The sequence below is a fragment of the Copadichromis virginalis genome, linkage group LG4 (assembly GCF_057382275.1).
Source record: "Copadichromis virginalis isolate Kocher_CV1m ecotype Utaka linkage group LG4, C_Virginalis_male_GT1.1, whole genome shotgun sequence".
Lineage (NCBI taxonomy): Eukaryota > Metazoa > Chordata > Actinopteri > Cichliformes > Cichlidae > Copadichromis > Copadichromis virginalis.
Window position 1 is genome coordinate 36,745,879 of NC_140621.1, and position 26,158 is coordinate 36,772,036.

Genomic DNA, 26,158 nt, shown 5'->3' on the forward strand with positions numbered 1-26,158 from the left:
GACATTTCATGAAAGTTTGACCTTATCTGACCTTGATGAAGAGGTCAGAGGTCACATGTGACATGATAATTTAAAGCTCTATACAATGACAGGAGCGTGGATGTATGTGTGTGGGGTGTCAGTAATTATAGCCGCTGACTCAGGTCGGTGCTTGTGATCCCACCAGACGCACCGCAGCGTGTTTCAGAAGCAGTGCTGCTAAAAATAGCAGCAGGTGTAATTTTCACCGCAGTCACGTCAGAGCAGGTGATGACAGGAAGGCAGAGCCAGGAGCAGAATCCAGGATAAACACTCCGGCGTGGTCTGCAGCGATGGAAGGTACAACAGTGTCAGAGACGTTCGTCTCACAGTCAGCTCAGACGCAGCGATGACTCCGACTCTGAGTCACAGAGCTCCATCAGGCGTCCATCCTCTGTCTGCCCGGCAGCACCCGGCAGGTGGAAACAGGTGGGACAACTCTCAACACATTGACTTTGCTGTGTGAAAATGCTGCATCGCTGCACTTCAGTACCTCTCAATACATTTTAAACTTAACCTGAATTATCAGACTGCTCAGGGCCAGGAAAACAAAAAATATACACGTTTAATCACTTTCTTTGCCCCCCCGAGTATAAATTCTAGATGTTCATCTAGAGTTTATACTCGGGGGGTTAAAGTAGGCTGTCTGAAGGTGCCTGTCAGCTGTGTTTGTGGTACCTTAGAATACAATTCAATTCAATTCAATTTTATTTATATAGCGCCAAATCACAACAAAAGTCGCCTCAAGGCGCTTCATAGATACAGAGAAAAACCCAACAATCATATGACCCCCTATGAGCAAGCACTTTGGCGACAGTGGGAAGGAAAAACTCCCTTTTAACAGGAAGAAACCTCCGGCAGAACCAGGCTCAGGGAGGGGCGGGGCCATCTGCTGTGATTGGTTGGGGTGAGAGAAGGAAGACAGGATAAAGACATGCTGTGGAAGAGAGACAGAGGTTAATAACAGATATGATTCAGTGCAGAGAGGCCTATTAACACATAGTGAGTGAGAAAGGTGACTGGAAAGGAAAAACTCAATCCATCATGGGAATCCCCCGGCAGCCTACGTCTATTGCAGCATAACTAAGGGAGGATTCAGGGTCACCTGGTCCAGCCCTAACTATATGCTTTAGCAAAAAGGAAAGTTTGAAGCCTAATCTTGAAAGTAGAGATAGTGTCTGTCTCCTGAATCCAAACTGGAAGCTGGTTCCACAGAAGAGGGGCCTGAAAACTGAAGGCTCTCCCTCCCATTCTACTTTTAAATACTCTAGGAACAACAAGTAGGCCTGCAGAGCGAGAGCGAAGTGCTCTAATAGGGTGATATGGTACTACAAGGTCATTAAGATAAGATGGGGCCTGATTATTTAAGACCTTGTATGTGAGCAGCAGGATTTTGAATTCTGGATTTAACAGGAAGCCAAAACAGGAGAAATCTGCTCTCTCTTTCTAGTCCCTGTCAGGACTCTTGCTGCAGCATTTTGGATCAGCTGAAGGCTTTTCAGGGAGTTTTTAGGACTTCCTGATAATAATGAATTACAGTCGTCCAGCCTGGAAGTAATAAATGCATGAACTAGTTTTTCAGCGTCACTCTGAGACAGGATATTTCTAATTTTAGAGATGTTGCACAAATGGAAGAACGCAGTCTTACATATTTGTTTAATATGTGCATTGAAGGACATGCCCTGGTCAAAAATGACTCCAAGGTTCCTCACAGTGTTACTGGAGGCCAAGGTAATGCCATCCAGAGTAAGAATCTGCTTAGATACCATATTTCTAAGATTTTCAGGGCCGAGTACAATAACCTCAGTTTGATCTGAATTAAGAAGCAGAAAGTTAGCGGCCATCCAGGTCTTTATGTCTTTAAGACATTCCTGCAGTTTAACTAATTGGTGTGTGTTATCTGGCTTCATGGACAGGGGCAGAGACAGGTGAGAACTTTCCAGCGCTTGCGGTGAATTATCGCGAGGCCGCTGCCCTTCCCGGAGTTGCGAGGTATTAGATATAAACAAACTCAGATGGAGTGGAGTAATTAAGTGAAACAAAATCATTAGGCTGTTGCCTCGTTTCAGTCAGGCAAAAGAAAAATCCAACTTACGGTCTGAGAGGAGATCCTGGACGAGATGCCCCTTACCAGTAAGAGAGTGGATGATTAATAGACTGCAGTTGATGCTGGAATTACCATGTGTGACAGTAGGCTTAGCTGCCCTAACAAGGTGGACCAGCATGTTGTGGACAACACCCCGATCGGTTTTGCAGGGAGGATGACAAGTTTTGGACCAGATGGACACTATTGAGTTAGTGTCATTGGTATTGAGGTTTCGCTGGAACCCACGGTGGATGTACCTGCAGCGGGGCTTGAAAGCGATTGTACGTGTTTTGGTGTTTGTACGTGCTTTGTCTCTAGGGGCCACCGTAAATCTATTTTTATTTATTCACGCCACATAAAATGCAATAAAACAATTATAAAATACAAAAAGCAACTATTTAGATTTCAACTTTTAACTATTTAAATTTTCAGCTTTTTCTTTTAAACAAATTTAGAGTGAAACAACACAAAACACTGCAAACCACAACACAGTAAAATATAAATTAAAATGTGCAAAACAAAAAGAAGATGCACATTCTCTGTCATACAGGCCTGGCATGATTTTTGGGAGAATGTTTTCCTGCTTGGAACTGTATACATAGGATTCAGTGCATGAATAAACTTTCTGAATCCTTTATCATCCGCAACTGAAAATAGTTGTGGATGATTACTATACCTTTCTAATGTGACGTTGTTGTCCCTGCTCTCTTTCTCTCTCTCTCCCTCCCGCTCTGTTCCTGTGCTACTGCGAGTGTAACTACCGGCCCTCCCCCCTCCGCTCAGCGCAAAGCACAAGGCTCGCGTGCGGAGTGAAGCGGGAAAAAATGCGACAGAGAGAGGGAGGGTGAGAGAAAGAAAAAAAACACGGCTCCCAATAAGGAGCCGGCTCGCGTCGTTCACTTCAAAGGGTCGGCTCTAAGATCCATTTCGTTCGCAACCAACACATCACTAGTGCTTAGCTTGGTGCAGCAGCACGGGGTGCTGTGACTGTTTTAACCTCCTAGGACCTGTGTCCACATATGTGGACATCACATTTTGGGTTATTTAGACCAAACTACTCAATTTTGCTCTACAAGGGCCTGATATTCACTTACGAGGACATTATACTGCTACTGTTCTATCAAAATTTTAAACGAATATCCTCGTATGCGGCTCTTATTTTTCTTAAAAACAAAAATAAGGTAAAAAAAAAATCTGGTAATTCTTTGTTTTTACATTCATCGGGCCCCAATATGCCCAAATATCAAAGAGAAATTAAAAATGCATGCCGTGGAAGAGTTCGGGTCTTAGGAGGTTGAAGCTAAAAATGGGCAGAAAAGTCTCTGAAAAGTGTAGTAACTGTGATCAGCCTTTTACCATGAAGCTGCTTGTACAACAATGGTAGTGATTTTTCAGCAGGAAGTGGAGGATTTAGATCATTTCTGGCCATGTTGTTTCTGTTCATGTTCTGGACTGTGATTGGCTGCTGATTCAGAGGAACTCATTTTCAATGAAAGTGCCTATGTTGAGTCCCTGAATGCACCATAAGAACAAAAATCCATCGAACAAAAACTACCCAGCACATCTGAAGGGATTTATTCAGTCCTGGGTGCGGCCTCCATGGGTTCGTGTGGATTAGGATCCACGTAGTCTTGGTTGAACATGACGGTGTCGGCTCCCAATTTGAACCTGTGGATGGCAAGCAGGCTCTGCAGCACCTGCAGACACACAGCATGCATGTTAGGGGTTGTTAAAAGCAACCACAATAATCAGATAAAAATTAAGAGAAATCTCTGTGTAAGGCCCAGGTGGACGATAGATGATAACAAGTAAGACTGGTTTCTGAGTTTTACAGCTGGGGTGGACGAGGCTAAGCATCAGGCTTTCAAATGAATTAAAAGTCTGTCTGGGTCTTTGGTTGATTAACCCTTTAAGACCTACCATAGAACCAAGTCCGCCAGAGCTTATATTATATTTTTACATGCTGTGGAGCCATTTTTTGGAGCATTTCAAGTTGCTATACATCAATACAACCATTATAGCCCACATTTTAATAATATGTCTGCATTAAGTGCATAGTAATTACATAAGTTGCAAAAAAGTGCAATAAACTACAAAAAAATTTAAAATCGTTTTTGTTTTTTTAACATATATTTCTAGTTAGAGAAATTTAAGAGGCTTATCCCTCAAAACTGTAAATACAAAAAAGTTGCACAAACTAGTTTCCCACCAAAGGAAATTTATTTTAAGTGTCTTCATAGTTTTATTTTTGAGATACACCAATTTTCATATACTGCAGGAAAAACGAAAAAATATATTATAGTGCAAATTTGCAAAATAACAGCATATGCATCAAAATAAAATATTTCCACCAGTGCAATATGAGTCCTAAGCATCCCAGAAACGACACAGAAAGTCATAAAGTCAAACATAACTTTTAAAAACACAAGTATAGGCTCATAAGGCCACGATGGTAAAAAAAACTACATTTCCTCAAAATGACGTCACTTCCGGTTTCGGGCAGGTCATGCCGGACATGCGATAGTTCACGCTGATGGACGTAGGAAGTGATACAAACAGCTGATCGGATCGGCAAAGCGTGTTTCTGGAATATTATGTTTTTGTTGCTGCAAGTGCTTTTTATGCAGTTTTTGCAAAGCTATATGTGGAAGGAAACTGTGACCGAGGACAAGCTGATGGCATAAGATGTAAGTACAACTCCTCCGGTTTTATATGCAAAAAAAATTATTGCGCTAGCTTACGTGGTTGCACTGCTACCGGGATTTAAAAATAGTTACGCAAAACAGAGCGTGTCCGCTCCGACCAGCTCTAAAGGGTTAATAGGCTGGTGTGAAAAATTGCTGCCACACCTCCCCCTCGGCCTGTGCTTCGAGGTTTCTGGTAGTTAGAATGACTCGGGGGTGTTGATTCATTTAAACTAACATAATCATCCTGCTGCAAGCAGGTTTCTGTAAGGCAGAGTAAATCGATTTGTTGATCAATTATTAAGTCATGTACTAACAGAGACTTGGAGGAGAGAGACCTAATATTTAATAATCCACATTTCACTGTTTTACTCTTTGGTTCAGATGTGGATACTGTATTGTTCTTTCTTTGTGATTGTTTATGTTTAAGTTGTTTGTTGCTGGTTTTTAGTTACTTTGTCTGTTTGGGAGCTGACACAGTCTCTATGGAGATGGGTTTTTTGGGGGGGGGGGGATAGCAGGAGGAGAGAAGCTGCAGAGAGGTGTGTAAGACTGCAACTCTGCTTCCTGGTCCCAACTCTGGATAGTCATATTTTGGGGGGTTAAATAAATTTGTCCATATTTCTAGAAATGAGAGCTGCTCCATCCAAAGTGGGATGGATGCCATCTCTCCTAACAAGACCAGGTTTCCTCCAGGTTTGCCAATTATCTATGAAGCCCACATCATTTCTGGGACACCACTCAGACAGCCAGCAATTTAAGGAGAACATGTCTGTGAAGGTTCTCAGTCATCCAGGCCATCGTAGTCTAAGTAGCTGTCATGGTCCTGAGTCTGGGGACTGAGTGTTTTGTGTTTCTTTATATTATTTTATGTTCTTGTTTATTCTGTTATGTCTTGTTTAGGTTTGCTATGTGTTAAGAGTTTTGTTTTATGTCTGCCTATGTTCCCTCTGTCTGTCCATGGTGTCACTGTGTCTGCTCGTGAGTCTGTCTGTTAAGTTCAGTGTCTTGTCTGGTCCTCTGTGTCTGTAAGTTTCCTGTTTTATTCTGAAGGTCCTTGTCTTATGTGAGTGTGTTCAGTTTACAGTTCCCTTGCCACGTCAGCTGTGATTTCTCCGAGGTGTGTTCCTGTCCTGTCTCCCATCCCTTGATTACTGCTGCGTGTATTTAAGCCCTGTGTGTTCTCCTGCCTGTTGCTGGCTCGTCTGCGTTAATCTCCTCCGTCATCCTTAGTGGTTTCCCTGCGTCTGTCTGCATCTCTCTGTCCTTTTCCATGTTTGGTTATCATTTCATGGTTTGCTCTTTAGTTTTCCCAGTTTAGGTTTACCCAGTTCTGTTTTTCGCCACCCTTGCCTTGTATACTTTCCACCTCCTTTAATAAAGCTTCCCCACATCAGAAGTGCCTGCATTTTGGGTACTTTAACAATTCCACACAGCTCATCCTACGAGCCATGACAGGAGCTTGGAAAGAAAAGCGTCTGGACTTCTTTGAGTTGCTTGAAAACGTTTCACCTCTCATCCGAGAAGCTTCTTCAGTTCTAAGGTCAAATGGTGGAGAGTGCCAGATTTAAACCCAGTGGGAGTATCCCCCCAAAGAGGGACAAAGGACCCCCTGATGATCCTCTAATCACATGAGCCAAGGTGTAAAAACGGGTGTGGGTCACATTCAGCCAGGGTTTCGGGTGAGCTCATTGTGAAACCTGGCCCCACCCTATCATGTGATTTCCTGAGGTCAGAAGGCCCAGGATGTGAGTGGGCGTTAAGGCGTCTGGGGAGGGAACTCAAAACTGGATTATAGATGGCAGACAGTTGGTGTCGTAAGCCCCGCCTCTGTTCAAAGATGGTCGCTCACAGTGGACATAGATGCTTCTTTCACTCCTCTTTCAAACCATCTGTCCTCTCTGTCCAAAATGTGAACATTGGCATCCTCGAAAGAGTGACCTTTGACCTTTAGATGCAGATGGACTGCTGAGTCTTGTCCTGTGGAGGTGGCTCTTCTGTGTTGTGCCATGCACTTGTGAAGTGGCTGTTTGGTCTCTCCAATGTAGAGGTCTGGGCATTCCTCGCTGCACTGTACAGCATACACCACATTGTTAAGTTTGTGTTTAGGAGTTTTGTCTTTCGGGTGAGCCAGTTTTTGTCTGAGTGTGTTGCTGGGTCTGAAATACACTGGGATGTCGTGCTTGGAGAAAACTCTCCTGAGTTTCTCTGATACACCGGCTACATAGGGGATGACAATGTTGTTGCGTCTGTCCTTCTTATCCTCCCTCGCTGGTGTCTGATCTTCTTTTCTGTGCCTCTTTGCTGACTTTATAAATGCCCAATTAGGATAACCACATGTTTTAAGTGTTTCTTTTACATATAAAGGAAATCAGACCCAGATTTCAGACCCAGCAACACACTCAGACAGAAACTGTTTCATCCCAAACACAAAACTCCTAAACACAAACTTAACAATGTGGTGTATGCTGTACAGTGCAGCAAGGAATGCCCAGACCTCCCCAGACGCCTTAACGCCCACTCACATCCTGGGCCATCTGACCTCAGGAAATCACATAATAGAGTGGGGCCAGGTTTCAGGATGAGTCCACTCGAAACCCTGGCTGATTGTGACCCACACCCGTTTTCACACCTTGGATCATGTGATTAGGTAGAGGATCATCAGGGGGGTCCATTGTTCCTCTTTGGGGGGAAACTCCCACTGTGTTTAAATCTGGGACTCTCCACCATTTGACCTTAGAACTGAAGAAGCTTCTCGGATGAGAGGTGAAACATCTTCAAGCAACTCAAAGAAGTCCAGACGCTTTTCTTTCCAAGCTCCTTACATTAAGGAGAACATGCGGCTAAACATGTCACTCCTGGTCTGATTGGGGAGGGGACCAGGGAAAACTACAGAGTCCGACATTGTTTTGGCAAAGTTACACATGGATTCAATATTGATTTTAGTGACCTCCAATTGACATAACCAGGTGTTCCGTCAATCGGCCGACGTGAATTATGATTTTACTGAATTTACGTTTACCCTTAGCCAGCAGTTTTACATTTCCGCCAATGTCACCTGCTCTGGCCCCTGGAAGACAATTGACTATGGTTGCCGGTGTCTCTAGCTTCACATGTCTGAGAACAGAATCGCCAATTACCAGAGTTTGACCCCCGGTGGGTGTGTCACCAAGTGGGGAAAAACTGCTACATACATGAACAGGTTGGTGGTGTACCTGGAGCTTCTGTTTAAGACTATGCTTCTTCCTCACCGTCACCCAGCCGCCCTCTTTCCCCAGCTGCTTGGGGTCTGCCGAGGAACAGCTAGCAGGACCTACGCTGTCTTTGGGTGCACCGCCTGCAGGGGCCTGGCTAGCTACAGGTGTATCAAGGGTGCAAAGCCGAGTCTCCAATTCAGTGATCTTAGCCTCCAGAGCTGCAAATATGCTACATTTGTTACAAGTATCCTTACTGCTAAAGGAGGCAGAGGAGTAACTAAACATCTGACACAATGAGCAGGAAAGTTCAGGAGGGACAGGTGAATAGGCCATGCTGCTAGCGACTTCGCTATGAGCTAAGCTAAGCTAGTAAAACTCAAAAGAGGCAGTGAGTGAATACTGTGAATGTAAATTAGCGAGTGAATGCACAGAGAGTGAGCTTTGGATAAAGCATGTTCCACTGTTACCTTCTCCCTCCACATCTCGTCCAGCTCTTTTCTGAGCCCTTGGTATTTCTCCTGCTTCTTGTCTTCCTTCTTTCTGATGTTGCTGTCATTGGGAACTGCTACATCTATCACTACAGCCGTCTTCTGATGTTTGTCTACCACCACTATGTCCGGTTGGTCAGCCACCACCATTTTGTCTGTCTGTATCTCGAAGTCCCACAGGATATTAGCTCGGTCATTCTCCACCACCCTTGGGGGCATCTCCCATTTTGACCTCGGGACTTCCAGGTTATACTCGGCACAGATGTTCCTGTACACTATGCCGGCCACTTGGTTATGGCGTTCCATGTATGCCCTGCCTGCTAGCATCTTGCACCCTGCTGTTATGTGCTGGATTGTCTCAGGGGCATCTTTACACAGCCTGCACCTGGGGTCTTGCCTGGTGTGATAGCCTCTATGGATCTTGTGCTCAGAGCTGCTTCCCGTGCTGCCATAATTAGTGCCTCTGTGCTGTCTTTCAGTCCAGCTTTGTCCAGCCACTGGTAGGATTTCTGGAGGTCCTCTATCTGTCTTCTGTCTGGTACATGCCATATAGTGGCCTGTCCTTCCACGATGGCTCCTCCTCTTTCTTGGGTTTCTGCTGCCTGAGGTATTCACTGAGCACACAATTGGTTGGGGCCATCTTCCTGATGTACTTATGGATGTTTGTTGTGTCATCCTGGACCGTGGTGCTGACACTCACCAGTCCCCGGCCTCCTTCCTTCTGCTTAGCGTACAGCCTCAGGCTGCTGGACTTGGGGTGAAACCCTCCATGCGTGGTCAGGAGCTTCCTGGTCTTGATGTCAGTGGCTTCCATTTCCTCCTTTGGCCAGCTTAATATCCCAGCAGGATCAGTGGCAGGGAATAGGTGTTGATTGCCCAGATCTTGTTGTTACCGTTCAGCTGACTCTTCAGGACTTGCCTGACCCTCTGCAGGCAGTGATTGCCCGTTTGCCTGTGGGATTCTCAGGTACTTGTAGGTATCCTCCATGTCCGCTCATTTCTGATTGCCCTTTCCTCTCTTCGATACTATCCAACTATACTCCATGAGTACATCAGGAAGATGGCCACAACTGACCATCTGTTCAGTGAATACCGAAGAAAGAAACAGGAGAAAGAAAAGAAGCAAGGGGTAATAGGAGGGGCCATCATGGAAGGACAGCCCACTGCACGGAATGTACCACCGGCAGGTGGCTGACATCCAGAATCCTACCAGTGGCTGGACAAGGGAATTATGTGGTTACAGTTGCTCCAAGACAATACAAGTAACAGACTGAACTAAATACTGCAATATATTACAAAGTTTAAAAATTAAAAGAAATAGCTCAAATATACAAATAACTCAATTATAAATATCTAGAATATTACAGAGGAGCACAAGATCCATAGAGGCTGGGGTCTATCACACCAAGACCCCAGGTGCAGGCTGTGTAAAGATGCCCCAGAGACAATCCAGCACATAACAGCAGGGTGCAAGATGCTAGCAGGCAAGGCATACATGGAACGCCATAACCAAGTGGCCGGCATAGTGTACAGGAACATCTGTGCCGAGTATAACCTGGAAGTCCCGAGGTCAAAATGGGAGACGCCCCCAAGGGTGGTGGAGAATGACCGAGCTAAGATCCTGTGGGACTTCCAGATACAGACGGACAAAATGGTGGTGGCTAACCAACCGGACATAGTGGTGGTAGACAAACAGAAGCAGACGGCCGTAGTGATCGATGTAGCGGTTCCGAATGACAGCAATATCAGGAAGAAGGAACACGAGAAGCTGGAGAAATACCAAGGGCTCAGAGAAGAGCTCGAGAGGATGTGGAGGGTGAAGGTAACGGTGGTCCCCGTGGTAATCGGAGCACTAGGTGCGGTGACTCCCAAGCTAGGCGAGTGGCTCCAGCAGATCCCGGGAATAACATCGGAGATCTCTGTCCAGAAGAGCGCAGTCCTGGGAACAGCTAAGATACTGCGCAGGACCCTCAAGCTCCCAGGCCTCTGGTAGAGGACCCGAGCTTGAAGGATAAACCGCCCGCAGGGGCGTGCTGGGTGTTTATATATATATATATATATATATATATATATATATATATGTATATTAGTGCTGTCAAAATTATTGCGTTAATTGTTAAGATCAACGCGAAATGTTTAATGCATTAAAAAAAATTTTACGCTGATTTTGTTTTTTTATTAATTTCCTGTAATCTAAGACCTTTAAATTCATGAGCACCTCTGGAGGAGGGGGCAACAGTGTGCTATGCTGGCGTTTGGCCTGACAGAAATGATTAGAAGAAGAAGTGACACCATGCTACTATCTAGCTAACACTAGCTAACACACGCAAGCATGGACGAGGGCGGACTTTTGGGTGGAAAGTTTCTCTTTAAGAAGTTGCCTGATGGCTTGTTGGACAAAACGAGAGTAAGATGCACAATTTGCAAAGCTGAATTCAAGTACCACAGAAGCAGTTCATCACTGGCGTATCACCTGAGAGCAAAACACCCAACTGAATCCACCTCTACGGGACCTCGCCAGTCTACGCTTCAGGAGTATGGTGCTTGTGGACGAATAACAAAAAATGTGAGAGAAAAGGTAACCAATTCCTTGGTTGTTTGGATAGCTAAAAACTGCCGACCAGTTAGCATAGTAGAAGATGATGGACTGAGAGAAGTCATTCGTGCTGCATCAGGAGATGAGTGTTACAATCTGCCCTCGAGAGGAACCATTGTGTCGAGACTGCACACTTTGTATGGGGACCAGAGGGCTCAGCAGTCCAGCAAGCTTGTGCAAGTAAGGAATGTCGCTCTCACCGGAGACCACTGGACTTCGGTGAACAACGATAATTACTTGGGGGTCATGGCGCATTTTATTGATAACGACTGGACTATGCAATCGTTTGCACTAACAGTGAGTAAAACTGAAGAGAGACACTATGCTGAGGCGTGTGCTGACCATTTTCTGAATGTTGCAAACGAATGGAAAATCAAGGACAAGGTAACCACGCTTGGCACCGACAGTGCTCGTAACATGGTTGCAGCCGCCAGACTACTTCCATTTGAACACATGCCCTGCATGGCCCACATTCTGCAAAGAACGGTCACAGTTTCTCTTAATGACAGCGCATTTGAAAGGGCTCTGGCCAAATGTCGCAAGATTGTTGGACATTTTAAGCATAGTCCAGCAAACGCTCAGGAATTAAAGGCACAGCAAGCTGCACATGGACATCAAACAGAACCGCTTGTTCAGGACGTTCCAACAAGATGGAACTCCACCCTAGAGATGATCAAGCGGATCCAGAGAAACAAATTTGGGCTGACCACCATCCTGACTCAACAAAACAGCAAGGTGACTATGTTGACTGACCAGGAGCTTGACAGACTGCAAAAGCTGGAGGAACTACTGGAACCTTGCAGGTAAATCATTTTGTTTCTCATGATTGTGTGTCTATCTTTGCATTCTAGCTTTGTTTTCAAGTATGTTCTCCACCTCAACCTCTCTGTGTATTTTCATATGTAGTTTTTATGTTTGTCTCTGTGTGATTAATAGAAAAATACAGACTTGATCTTTCTATTGCAGATATGTTACCGAACTGCTGGGAGGAGAGCGGTATGTCTCTTGTTCCATGGTGTTGCCAGCCTTGTGTCATTTGTTCAGGATTATGGAGCCCTCAGATGATGACCCAGTCTACGTTTTGAGGTTTAAGAAGATTTTTACCACAGACCTAGCTCAGCGGAGGGACAGCAGCAATCTCACATGGCTGAAGATCGCTACTGCCCTTGATCCCAGGTTTAAAGATCTTAAATGCCTTTCCAAAGATGAAAGAAGAGAGGTGTGGGCATCAGTACATGACCTTCTGATGTCAGAGACGGATGCACACCAACCATCTGCTCAGACAACAGAGGAACCCTCACCAAAGAAGAGCAAGATGTCCATCTGCTTGCTGGGTTCTCCTGATTCAGATAAAGAGGAAGAGGAAGATGCTATAGACTGCTGTCTGAATCTGTACAAAGCAGAGCCCAAAATTGACATAGGAGAGTGTCCACTACAGTGGTGGTTAAAGAGAGAAGGAGCACATGCCAGGCTGGCACCTATTGCACGCAAGTACCTGTCAACCCCTGCAACCACAGTGCCTTGTGAGAGATTATTCTCACTCTCAGGTCACATCATTCAAAAGAAGCGTGCTTCTTTGTCATCAGACAATGTAAACAGAATAGTCTGCCTCAGTAACTGGCTGAGTGCAAAGAAGGACTAATCCAGATTGCTCCTTTGAAGTGAAAAATGTTCAACATTCTGGGTTTTCAGCTGTGTCTTTTTGTGTTTTAAATACTGAGTTTTGTGCACCCTTTATTGTTATGATATTCACTTTAACCTGTAGGCCTGGGTTCAGTCACTGTTGATGGCCTTAAAGGTTTTTTGTAAGTTTTCACTGTGTTAAAGATTGATGAAAACTATTAAAATTCTCTTTGAATTTCAGCATACATTCTTTGTGTTTATTCTGCATTTACTTCATTGTGTTGCATAAATGTCTGTTACAATCTTAAAATATAAAGAATAAAAAAAATGTAATTGGAGCCAGGCTATTAATAAAGTAATTGAGATTAATCGCAATTAATAACAGAAAATTGTGAGATTAGTTAGTTAATTTTTTTTAATCTATTGACAGCACTAATATATATATATATATTTATTAGGGGTGCAACAATACTCGTATCGATATTGAACCGTTCGATACAGTGCTTTCGGTTCGGTACGCATATGTATCGAACAATACAAAATTTGTAATTTATTTTATCAACTTTCCTTCTGACGATGCTGTCTGTGTTGAGCGCTCAGTGGATCTGCGCTCGACAGTGCAGCCTAGGCGGAGTAGTCGAACGCAGATTCACTGAGCGCAGGGCAAGCTAGCGAGACAGAAGTTAAGCTCTGCTTGCAACATGGCAAATTGAACCTCCCTCACCCTCATTCAGATCTGGCGTTTGGAACTATTTTGGTTTTCATGTGACGTATGACCCTGAAGGTAAGCGCGTCATGGACAAAAGTAAAACAGTATGTTGGATGTGCCACGCAATGCTCAATTATATTGGTGGGAACTAGTGCGTTAGTGCAGTTAGCTCGTTAACGTGTTGGCCGTCCAACCCCCATGCACGGGGCGATCCGCGGTAGCTCGTTAACGGAGATTTGCCGTGTTGTGGCGTTAACGTCATTTCAGATTAACGCTGACAGCACTAGTGGGAACACAACGAATATGACTGCACATTTACTCCGACATCATCCTAGTGCAAAGACAAGTGGAAGCAGACAAAAACAACAAGCACGCCTGCTACTAACTTTACCCAAGTCATTTAGACAGCCGTTAGCACATGATTCTCCTTATGGGGACCTGATATGTTTAATATGCTGCTGAGAATATAGCCCAGAAGAAGCGTATAGTAGAGCTTTTATTTTGGAAAGAGACATTTCTCTGTAATAAACTCTCTTTTCCAAAGATGAGTGATTTCTCCATCAGATAGATTTATTTTTTTATTACTCTGTTATTTCAGCAACATTAAATTTAAAAACTGTACTTTTGAGTTAAAATATATATTTATAATTTTAATAAATGAGAAATTAAAAAGGCATGAACCTTTTTTTTCTATCGAAAAAATATCAAACTGTGATTTGTCTGACTGTATTCTTTTTCCTTTTTTTTAATATTTATTCTTGTTCATCGGGCGATCGTGGCTCAAGAGTTGGGAGTTCGCCTTGTAATCGGAAGGTTGCCGGTTCGAGTCCCGGCTTGGAGAGTCTCGGCCGTTGTGTCCTTGGGCAAGACACTTCACCTGTTGCCAACTGGTGGTGGTCAGAGGGCCCGGTGGTGCCAGTGTCCGGCAGCCTCGCCTCTGTCAGTGTGCCCCAGGGTGGCTGTGGCTACAATGTAGCTGCCATCACCAGTGTGTGAATGTGTGGATGACTGGATGTGTAAAGCGCTTTGGGGTCCTTAGGGACTAGTAAAGCGCTATATAAATACAGGCCATTTACCATTGTTCTGTTCATTGCACATGTTATAAGGACAATAAAGATATTCTGATTCCATTACTGAAGCAGCGTGGAATCACCCTGACAGAGGACAAAAGGCAGAAACATCCAAACAGGAGCTTTGAATGTCCTTCTGGAAGCCTGGAGAGCTATTTCTGAAGATCCTCGTAGAGATGAGAGAGTTGCTTAGAGCGTTCAGATGGAGCTGAAGGATGAAGCTGCTCACACCAACTATTCACTTTCAAGCTCGTTAGAATCATTCAAACTCATTTACTGTATTCCACATACGTTTGCACAGGTTTCAATAAATCACCGCATCTATTCTTAGCTATCCTAAGAATGACTCAAGAGTTTTGCTTAGTACAGTAAGTTTGTTCTTTAGTGTTGCACATAAACCCGACCAGGTGACAGCCAGCAGCAGGGAGCAGTCCATTGTCTCTCCATGGACCATGCTTCTACTTTTAATATGTTAATCTTAATGTCACTTTATTAGATCTTCATACACCAAAGTACATGGTGATATCACATCACACACAACGACATCACTGCAAAAAGAAAACGCACAACATAGTTCATGAATGACTCAGTTACCGCAGCGACAGTAAGGCACTTAGAATAAGAGTTCAGACTGAGCTATGAGGAGGAAACAGAAAGCACATGAAGGCTCGCCCCTGATTAACTAAAAGAGACAAGTCAAGTAAGGTTTGAGTTTCAGGCAAGAGGAGAGCTGAACAGTTTGTTGTATTCTTCCTCAAAGGAGACTCTCTTCAGACGCTCCAGAGACAGCAGAGTGAGACCGCCCTACATACAACACGTCACATCACATGACATAAGGCACATCACATGACATGGGACACAACACACATACGACAACACAGACAGAAGGAAACAGAATCATATGAGTTGTTTGTTACATGTACACAACATATCTTATACATGTGCAAGGGTTTAAATATTTCTAAATAAACGTGTTTGTGCAGTAGTCTGACCAGCAGGTGGCAGCAGTGGAAGCCTTCACATACTTACCCAGGTGAAGATGGAAAAGAAGGAGAAAACAATGGTTGCTCTGGCTGCGTCGGCTCCTTCGTTCAGAGGATTGTCCTCTTTTTTAGAGACCTGCCACTGATTGGCCAGAAAACAGAAGCCCACAAACCAGATGAAGGCCCATAGAGCTGCACACAGCACGGAGGAACCACATTTAACAAAATGCACAAAACACACGTGCCTAATCCCACCGACTACAAAGCACAGGAGATGGACACTCACCTGACACTACAATGTCAGCCATGACGGCCTTCTTCCTGTCCTTCACGCCGCTGATCTGGGGGAAGTAAACATCCAGTGCTAGGAAAGCAGCGCTGCATAGGAACCCCAATGTTCCCATGGTGATGCCATAGTTGCAGGCGTTCTGGTTGCGGTTGAAGATGCAATACGGCTCCACCTCCTCTGGCCTGTTGACATAGCCCTCGTTAGCAACGCAGCCGAGGATGACGATGGAGAAGAGCTGGAGCGAGGAAGTAAAGTTTATTAATGAGCAAGTTTAAACACAGCTTTTACTGATCAAAGTGTACTGACCTTGTTAGAATGTAATTTTATATTTAAGGCTATATATCTCATAATTTGTTCGTTTTGCCTCTGAAAACACTACATCCACATGAACAGGATTTGGTATGGTAATGAGAGCGTCATCTCCACATAAGGAGATGTCTAGAAAGGCGCAGAGGAAGAAACATGAGCTGACGTCAGATGTCAAGGCCACGCTCAACAGTTTTGACCAATCACGTTAACGTTCTGTTTCTGTGACCCGCAGTAACACTGTTTACTGGCTGGGTGTGGGGCTCTTTCTTTCTTTTGGGTCTCCTGAGTGACCAAAGAGACACAGCAGCCATTTTTATCTTGAACCTTTATCTGCTTAATATTCTTTTTTATAAATGCACTTTGAGCATATTTGTCTTCTCTCTCAAAAATAAACCCAACAACCTATAAACATGCATGAAATTACATATTACATGAAAAAGCAAACGCAGACACGGAACCATTACCAGGCCATCAACAGAGGACAGCAGGGGGCAGACAGAGTTTCAGCGGGAACAGCCAATGGGAGATCAGTGGCTCAAAGAGAGAAATGGTGGATTCTTTGAGGCACACAGAATGTCTTTTTCCATGGCCTCTCCGAACTCCTCCCACACAGGAGTTTATGCGTCGGCCACTGCCCAAGCCGCTTTCTGCTAGGCCTGTCGGTACCTATCGACTGCTTTCGAAGTCCCACAGGCTAACCGAGCTCCATACAGCTCCTTCTGCATGATGGACTCCACCACCTTGTGGATGCAGCTCAGTGCAGCAGCTCCAGCAATGTGCTGAACATGGTCCATTTGGACTCAATGTCCTCAGTCTGCCTTGGAATGCTGTCGAAGCTTTACTGGAAGACGGAGGTGAAGATCCTGTGGACTGGGGTCTCTCCCAAGCAAAATCTCGGGTGTGGGAGGAGTTTGGTGAGGCAATGAAAAAAAAATAAACTGGAACATAAAAAAACCCAAATCTATTAGCAGCAACCAACCAACCCAGTGATGTCACACTGTGCTGTAACACAAGATGGCACTAATCACGGTTTAAAAATGTTAAGCACTTATTTTTTAGATCCAGCAGGGTTATCTATGTCAGTTTTTGAGAGCAGGACTCCTTGGTGTGAATTTGCTTTCATCAGAGATAGCAAAGTAGGAACATTCTTTATTTAAGTAGAAGTACGGCAGCACCATTGCTGGAGCTGCTGTACTTCTACTCGAGCTGCTGGAGTATTTTGAACCTGTGTTAAAAAATACTCCAGTAAAAGTTTAAGTACTGAAGCAACTTTTTTACTCAAGTAAAAGTTTAGGTTTAAAGTACAGATTTAACAACACTTCCATGTGAGCTTTAAATGAGCATCCTTCCTTTGACTCTAAGCTCTCTGCTTCCTCTCCTCCTTTCTTATCTGTCTCCATCTCTGAGTGAACGTAGCTCTCTGTCTTTTCTGTCCCTGACAAATAAGCAGCTGGACGTTAGCTGCAACACACTGTGGGACAAACTGCACGCACACAGTTTGTGTGTTTGCTGATGTTTGTTGAGCTGCTTTGATTTGATTTGACAGTGTTTGAGGTGAGCTGAGAACACTTTATCATCCGTGGTATCAGTCAGAATCAGCTTTCTATTTTAACCTGACTATTATGTGAGTAGCAGGTCACTGTTAACAGTTTCGGTGCTATGAATGGCTCTGAGGCCCGACTGAAACAGTTCCTGTTTCTCGCCTGAGCTGGGACCCGACTGCTGTTGTAAAATGAAAGTTAACTTAGCAACAGGACGGTATGTCCTTGGCATCAAGGTTTGATGTTTTTGTGCCATGGCTGGATTCTGGAAGCAGAGTGGGCATGATCACATGCAGTCTGATGACTTCCTCAAAGAAAGCACTGCAGTCATTAAAAATGCTATCAACACAGCGCAGCTCGAGTGGATACACGGCTCCTGTCACACTTTAATACATTTATACAAAGACAATCACAGTTTTGGAGAGTGTTTTATTTGTGGTCCTTGAATAGCGTCTGTAGATCTGTAAATATTTCACATCAGAAACCTGTTAATAAAGGAAGGTTTTCAGCTTTTAAACAATCAATCATGTACAGCTGGACCTAACAGAGCTCCATGTGACCTTTAACCAGCAAGCAGCTGTTACCCTGCAGCATACACCTCCCAGCTCCACAATTACCTCTTCCATCCTGTGCTATGGAGGCGTGGAGGACTGCATGTTTCTATCCAATCATGGCAGTCTCTCTCCTGAGCTGTCCAATCAGAGTGGCTGCAGAGTCAAACAGTGAGGTTTTGTTTGAGCAGTCTTGTGTTGAGCCCCAGGAATTTTAACACCAATCTCATGACTGAATCACAAAGGACTCTCAGGACCCAGCAGCCAGTAAAGTGACAGCTGACCCCAAACAGAGAGAGAACCGACCAGAACCAGAGCCCCTCAGTCACACATTAACACAAAGGCTGATCACTTAAACATCAGAACAGGCAGACATTTGTGAAGATGCTGATCTCCTGAAGTTTTACTTCCATCATCTCTCAGGTCAGAGGCACATCAGAGGAGGATGGACATCAGCAGACCAGGTGGACCCAGACTCACCTGAACTGGATCAGAACGACAGATCTAAGAGGTTCTGTCAAACCTCAGACTTCATTCAGAATTCGGACAATTCGGGACTCCATTTAAATTTTTTCTGCCTCACTTTGCTGGATTTACTCTAACCTGTCAGACATTCATCCCCCTGCTGGAGGGAGCTTAAAACACGTGTTGGGGAACATGTGGGGCATGTTTTGAGAGGAAGGCATTCAGGGAGGGGGCCAGGCACCAGCGCGGATGTGAGACTGTGCGTTCAGCAGATGAGACTCTGAGAGAACGTGAACTCACCTGAACGCTCTAAGATAAAACAGGTGAGCCTGTCACATGACACCACAGCTTCTTGGATCTGATTGGATGGCACCGTGAGACCTCTCAGGTTTGTCCATAACACTAATGATTGGTTTGTTTAGAGACCCATCTATGACATAATTATGACATCACAGGACTTACCCAGCACAGGATCCTAACGACAGTCTGCGGCTGCCTGATGAAGGTCGCAGGGTCGAACGCTCCGCCGGCCTTCCCCGCCCCGTATGCCTGGAAACCATCCATCCACTTCCTCTTCCTCAGACCACTGCAGTCCACCCCAACCCTCCAGAACCCAGCCAAGTCCAGTTAGTCGCAAACAGACTGGTTCCAGTTCACTGCATCAGGACAGGCCCAGTCAGGCCAGTAGGCTCAGTTGGTTTGGGTGTGCCTCTCTCTTCTTCTTCTCTGCTGTTATAAACTACTCTGTAATCTGTAGTAATCCTCTTCATCCTCCCTCACTGCACAACAGCCTTTAGCCCCCCCCGCACCGACTCACAGGGTGGCCACTGCTGCACCAATCAGAGGAAGCGGCCACAGCTATCCAACCATAGTGAAGGAGGCGTTACTCTGCCTGAGAGGAGGAGCTGCCTGTGAGGCAGAACTCAGGGTGGAAAACTACTCATGTCTGTCTCCTCTTTCCTTCCTTCCTTCCTTCCCAGTAGCTTTGTAAATCCCAGCGATTAGAGGTTTACAGTGATGAACTCACAGACCGGGATATCATGGCGGCGGCTCTGAGGAAGACCTCCCATCTTCATTGTCCAGTCTGGAGATCAACCATCAGCTTGATTGTCCCTGATGGTGTGGTTGAGGGGTGGGGGGTAGCTGTGACCCCTGTGAAGGCCTCATTAATTAAAAGTACATCTGCAGAGCAACATCTGCTCCTAACCCTAACACCTCACTGAGCTCCATTCCTGACCTGAGTACAGCCCAGCCCCAGACCATCACCCACTGAAACATCTGGAGCTTCACAGAACCCAAAAACCACAAAAACATCTGATTTCAACCTGCAGAAGCTGGTCTCCTCAGTTCAATCAGAGCTGTGGCCTGAACAGCTACAAGTTTTTTATATTTAATGATTGTTTTGATCTTTACTCTTTGACCCTGAACCAGCAGCGATGCTGCAGCTGAGAGAATAAAGACTCCGAGTTTCCTCTCATTCGTTCATGTGCAGCTTGTTCCTGAAAGCAGGAAATGAAGCTCCAGCTGCTCAGACTGAACATCCATGTGATAGTGCGCTGATCCAGACCATGGTTCTGATCTGCTGCAAACACACACCTGAGTATCTGTTCAACCAATCACATTCATTCACTCTGATCTGCGACATACTGCAGCGAGTTCCACTTTAAAGTCTGAGCGCTCTGATGGGGGACGCTGTCAGAGTGGCTGTAAGCATCACAAGAACTTTTTTCTGCCTTGGTCTGTATCAGCTGTTCCTCTGATGATGTTGCCTTGTTTGATGTGAGCATGCTCACCACGGTGACCCCTGTTAACCCCTGAAACAGGCTTTAGGCTTGGTCAGACAGCACAAAGACAGCACAAGGTCAAGGTCAGACCTTGACCTTGACCTTAGAAAGCCTGGGTGAAGTTTCAGTTCAGGGTGACTGAGTGTCCTCACAACGGAGGAGAACAAGTGTGTGTGTGTGTGTGTGTGTGTGTGTGTGTGTGTGTGTGTGTGTGTGTGTGTGTGTATGTGTGTGTGTGTGTGTGTGAGATCAGTGGGAGCTTCGTGTGTCATCTCATTCTTATTTCCTGTTTGTTTGTTTACAGATGGAGACGTTTGTTGTTGAGTTTTACTGAAAGTGAACTTTATTGATAAACATGTTGCAGTGCAGACATTTATTAAGATGTCGATCAATAATTAGAGCACCTCCCGCTTCATCAGTGATCATGTGACACTCGGTGTTATTCAGTCATAAGACCTTCAGACAAACACTGCTCATCCTCATCATCGTCTTCATCTTTGGGGAGAGTTCGCCTGAAGAAACCAAGCTGCACACACACACACACATTTTACATGTGAACACAAAACAAAGACGAAAACTAGCTGAGGCGACTTCAGCGTGGTCGTCACGGTGACTGAGGATACCTGCACAGGTACAAACTGAATTTAGTTCAGTAATCATCACATTACTGTGGAGCTGACAAACGGAATGTGACAGGAACCGCTAATTAATCATAAACATCCTCCAAATCAGTGGTTCCCAAACTTTTTTTGCTACGACCCCTATGTTTTACAAGAACCCCCCAAACCACACTCACACACACATATTTTGTTTTCAAACTCTGTTGCAGTTTATTTCACACCTCAAACCTTTTGAAAACAGTTCAGCCAATAAAAGTCACTGCAATACGTTACAGATTGCTATTAAACAAGCCACAGAAAAACAAACCATCTTTATGGTGTAATTATTTTACATATAGTTGTTTTTGTTGTTGTTTTTTTACTGTGTAAGAATATTCAACAGTGCTATCAACACATTTTTAAATAATGTCTCTCTGTGCAAAATGGGTTTAATATAGTGCTGTCAGCGCTAACGCGTTAATGCACCTGACCCGTGTTAGCGCATCAAAATGGTCAAATCCCCGTTAACAAGTTTACGCAGTTTAGTCTGTGTGAGGGTTACTCGGCGTTAACGCATTAATGCAGCTTAAGCGCGTTAACGCCGTCATCACAACTAACGCGATTAACATTTAACTGGTCTATAACGCAGGAGACTCAAAATCACTGGAGGCAGTTTGTCCGAAGTTTGTTCATTCTGCGCTCCAGACGCGTTAAGCACATTAACAATTTTAATCGTGTTAATCGTGATGATCGCGCTAACACATTTAGCTGTGTTAACGGCGTATTAACGCGTTAATATTGACAGCACTAGTTTAAAAACAGAAACACCTGTGGGATACTGTTTGTCCGTGATTTGAACCAGGGGAACAAACTGTGGCAGGATCTGTGTTGCACCAAGGTACCGACAAAATGTGTTCCCCTGCCTAGCGAGCATTAGCACAGAGTGCGGATCCAGTTCACTCCGACTCCATTACAGACATTAGACGTGGGAGTAGTGATGTTTTAGTTTTGTGAAAAAGTGAAAATGAGTGTCGTTACATTACCTTTCAGTTTGAGGGTTACAACAGAAAGTGATATATTTATTGTTCTTACGTGGTATCCAATCGGATTATTTTACCTGATACTTATTTTTATTAGAGATGGACCGATCCGATATTACGTATCGGTATCGGTCCGATACTGACCTAAATTACTGGATCGGATATCGGAGAAAAATAAAAAATGTAATCCGATCCATTAAATATCACGAAAGCATCTCACAAAACTTGCAACACGCCGTAACTCACCTCAGAACGTTAGCAGTCGGAGCAGTATGCATCACGTGATAGAGCGGCTGTGGCATGCGGGACCTGTCGGTGGTCTGGATAGCATTTGGAGCTTCGCTAGCAACCCGGCATTTCATCTCTGACAAAGTTACCCCGAGAGAAGTAAAGCAAGTGTGTAAGTCCATCTCTGAATGTTTGTAAAGCATTCCTGCGTTAAGCTTAACAAGCGACTGCGTCTCGCTCTCCGGCTGCTACTTCAATCATGAAACTGCTTAATGATCAGCTGATCGGCTTTTCTGTCGCAAGTCAGTGTCTCTTGTTTGTTTTTGGCCCACTTTGCACCAGAAAGAGGAAACCAGCGGCTGAACAACAGCAGCACGTTTAAGCTTGATCAGCTGTTGTTAGAATTTATTTAATATTACTTTCTACACCAGGATCTTTTTCTACGTAGCTGACGGCTGGTAACTGTGCAGGGGCGGATCTAGCAAAGTTTAGCCAGGGGGGCCGATAGGGCATTAACAGGGAAAAGGGGGCACAAAGACATACTTTTCTTTCTTATTCTCATTTAAAATGTCCAGCTTTTAATTATTTAATATTTATCTGAATCTTACACCCAAAGTTTTAATCTGATGTAAAATGTATAGAAGTCCATTATTGTATATAGTAACTGTTAAGTCTAATATATATACCCTAGTAAGCTATAGTACTTTTTCCTTTGGGAAGGTACCATCTGTGCAGTCTGCAATTTTATTGAAGAAAGATGTTGAATCTATTTAATATTTCTTGAAAAATAATTGATTTCTGTGCATTTTTTTTTTCACACTGCATCAAATTAAGGTTGATTACGTCGATTAAGCATCACGAGGTGGAGCGTGAGGGGTGGTTCCTTATTTTTATTTTGCTGGGAGTTTGCAACCCTATTAGTTAGGTTGCTTAATATTTCTGCTAAGCGCTCTTTAAAATACCAGAATAGGGAGGATGGAGCAGGTTTAAGTTTATTAGATTGATCAGTATTGCTGAACTATGAAATATTTTGGGTGCAGTGTATTTTTTACATACAGGTATAACAGAATAGCATTAGTGTTGTTGTTTATTTAAACTTGAGTATGAACTTATACAAAATGCAGCAAGATATTAAAAAACTGTGTTATTGATTAAAAACACACTATATCGGATTCATATCGGTATCGGCCGATATCCAAATTTATGATATCGGTATCGGACATAAAAAAGTGGTATTGTGCCATCTCTAGTCTGTACATGACTGGCTGAGTAGTGGTTGATTGATTGATTGATTGATTGATACCTTCCAGAAGATGAAACAGGGAATGCAGAGGAGGAGGAGCGCACAGATGACTGACAGAATGATGTAGCCAATGGGAACACTTTTCTCACCGTCTGGAGGACGCCACAATACTCTGAGCTGAGTCTGCACACACACACAAAGTTACCAAATTAGCACCTCAACTACGGAACTGTTGTGTGTGTGTGTGTGTGTGTGTGTGTGTGTGTGTGTGTGTGTGTGTGTCCACTGTCCGGCAGTAGCGGTTGGACCTTTGATGATGTGTTGATGACGTCATAAGATGCAAAGGAAACAAGCTCATAGTTCTGATAAGGAGTCTGTAAGGAGAAATGCAATAACATCACCACCTACACGTGTGTGTGTGCGCGCGCACGCGCATACCTCTATAAGTGTATTTGTCCACAGTCGGGCTGAGATTCGGATAACCGCACTGAAACCCCGCCCAAAGTCTGTGACATCACACAAACCTGACACAGCCTGCCTCGCCACTGCTGCAGTTCTACACACATAAACATGATCAATCGATGATTGATTAGTGATGTTGAGTTGATAAGGTAATGTTATTGTTATGGATGTTGTGAGATGGTAAATGGCCTGTATTTGTGAGATCAGTAATAAAGTTTCTTCACCACATGAACAGTCTGTGTGAGTTTGGCTCCGCCTGCTGGACTGATGGAGAAACTGCAGACACACCCGAGGAGTTTCCAGCCAGCTGCAGGCGTGTGGAGGGAGAAAGAGGCATCAAATAAACTGTTTAAAATACAGAGTCCAACTACAACACTGAATATCAAAACTGGGAATTTTTAAAGTTTTCAGAGAAAACTTTTCTTATTTTGGATTTGATGCAGTGACTTGTTTCAATAAAGTTTCCAAGACCAGTGAAAGGTCTTAATGCTGCAAACCAAATACAGCATTGAAGGAAATATAAACAGGAAACGATAGACGAGCTGTGCACTGGTTAGAAACTAGAGGTCATATCAGGCTGCACCGGACCTCAGCACCTGGACCCGTTTCCTTCACTGCTCAGGCCAACAGAGACGCCAGGACATCAACATCATGCTTAGTGCTGGTACCAAAGAAAGCATCCCCTTCTGGCGACTTCAGAGCAGTTGCCTTGATGTCACATGTCACAAAGGTGAACCTAACACCGGTGCTTGCAGGTGAAATATGCTCTCGACTGTCTTCAGTTTGCCTCAGCCTCTCATGCAGGTGGATGATGATGTTATCTACCTGCTGCAGTGTGTTCACTCTCACCTGTGTAGTACTGCCTTTAACACCGTCCATCCACTTAGAATGTGCATCGCCATGTCACGTTCAGTGTGTGAATTTTAGAGTATATGTGCACGGTGTTTATCATGAAGACAAGATGAGCAGAATATGAAAGGCAAGGCAAGTTTATTTGTATAGCACAATTCAACAACAAGGTGATTCAAAGTGCTTTACAGAGACATTAGAAACAAAAACAAATAAAAAGCATGATTTAAAATTTATTAAAACAAGCAAACAAACTAACTAACTAATTAACAAACAAACAAAACAGTATATAAAATCAAAACAGATAAAATCAGAACAGTAGATAAAATCAGTAGTTAAATGTAAGTTTTGAAATTTAAGCTTAAAAGTGTGGATTTGGTGCTTTATTCAAATGCAGCTGAGAACAGGTGAGTCTTCAACCTGGATTTAAATAAACTGAGTGTTTCAGCTGATCTGAGGCTTTCTGGGAGTTTGTTCCAGATATAAGGAGCATAAAAGCTGAATGCAGCTTCTCCGTGTCTGGTTCTGGTTCTTATTCATAGCCTTTTCCTTTTTTGTTTTCTTTAGGTCACGAGCAGTTGTCCAAGCATTTCACTACATATCGTACTGTGTATGACTGTGTACGTGACAAATAAAATTTGAATTTGAATTTTGACTCTGGGAACTGATAAAAGACCGGATCCAGATGACCTGAGGGATCTGGAAGGTTCATACTGGGTCAGGAGGTCATTGATGTATTTTGGTCCTAAACCATTCAGAGCTTTATAGACCAGCATCAGAACTTTAAAGTCTATCCTCTGACGGACAGGCAGCCAGTGTAAAGACCTCAGAGCTGGACTGATGTGGTCCACTTTTTTGGTCTTAGTGAGGACTCGAGCAGCAGAGTTCTGAATGAGCTGTAGTTGTCTGACTGATTTTTTAGGTAGACCTGTAAAGATGCTGTTACTAAACTGAATGACTGATCTGAAAATGCAGAATTGCCGATGACAAAGCAACGGAGGGAAACAGAGGGCTTGAATACATCGGATAAAGATGAAGAATAGAAACAGGTGACAACACCGCTTAACCAAGCCTGACTAACGACACAGGAAGTAGAAGTAACCATACAGCACACAGACAGATGACCGACACAATAAAACAGGAAACATACATGTGAAAAAAGACACTGGGTCAATGATCCAGGAACCCTGACAGCGCATGAGTCGCTGATTGGAGTTTTGCATTCGCGAAAGAAACACAAGTGGATTATGATCTGTGAAAACTTGAACGGGCACGAAGCTAGACCCAATGTAGACCTCGAAGTGTTGTAAGGCTAGCAACAATGCAAGCGCTTCCTTTTCGATG

At 44.1% G+C, this 26,158-nt stretch overlaps 2 protein-coding genes across 3 annotated transcripts; one reads left to right on the forward strand and one right to left on the reverse strand.

Annotated features, from left to right (window-relative positions):
- Positions 1-2,328: 2,328 nt before the first annotated feature.
- On the reverse strand, positions 2,329-19,440 carry syngr1a (synaptogyrin 1a). Of its 2 annotated transcripts, none has more exons than XM_085455290.1 (4): positions 19,072-19,440; positions 15,741-15,978; positions 15,501-15,646; positions 2,329-3,801 (listed from the first exon to the last, which is right to left on the reverse strand). In XM_085455290.1, exons 1-4 carry the CDS (start codon positions 19,171-19,173, stop codon positions 3,679-3,681), a joined length of 609 nt encoding a protein of 202 aa, XP_085311416.1. In that variant the 5' UTR covers positions 19,174-19,440; the 3' UTR covers positions 2,329-3,678. The 2 variants fall into 2 exon arrangements, with proteins under 2 accessions (XP_085311416.1, XP_085311415.1); XM_085455289.1 differs by lacking the exon at positions 2,329-3,801 and adding an exon at positions 14,892-15,275 and having other exon boundaries at positions 19,072-19,437.
- LOC146712130 (E3 SUMO-protein ligase ZBED1-like) lies at positions 10,759-13,119 on the forward strand. Its single transcript, XM_085455499.1, has 2 exons — positions 10,759-11,872; positions 12,036-13,119. The coding sequence occupies exons 1-2, from the start codon at positions 10,806-10,808 to the stop codon at positions 12,709-12,711; spliced, it is 1,743 nt and encodes a 580-aa protein (XP_085311625.1). The 5' UTR covers positions 10,759-10,805; the 3' UTR covers positions 12,712-13,119.
- Positions 19,441-26,158: the final 6,718 nt, after the last annotated feature.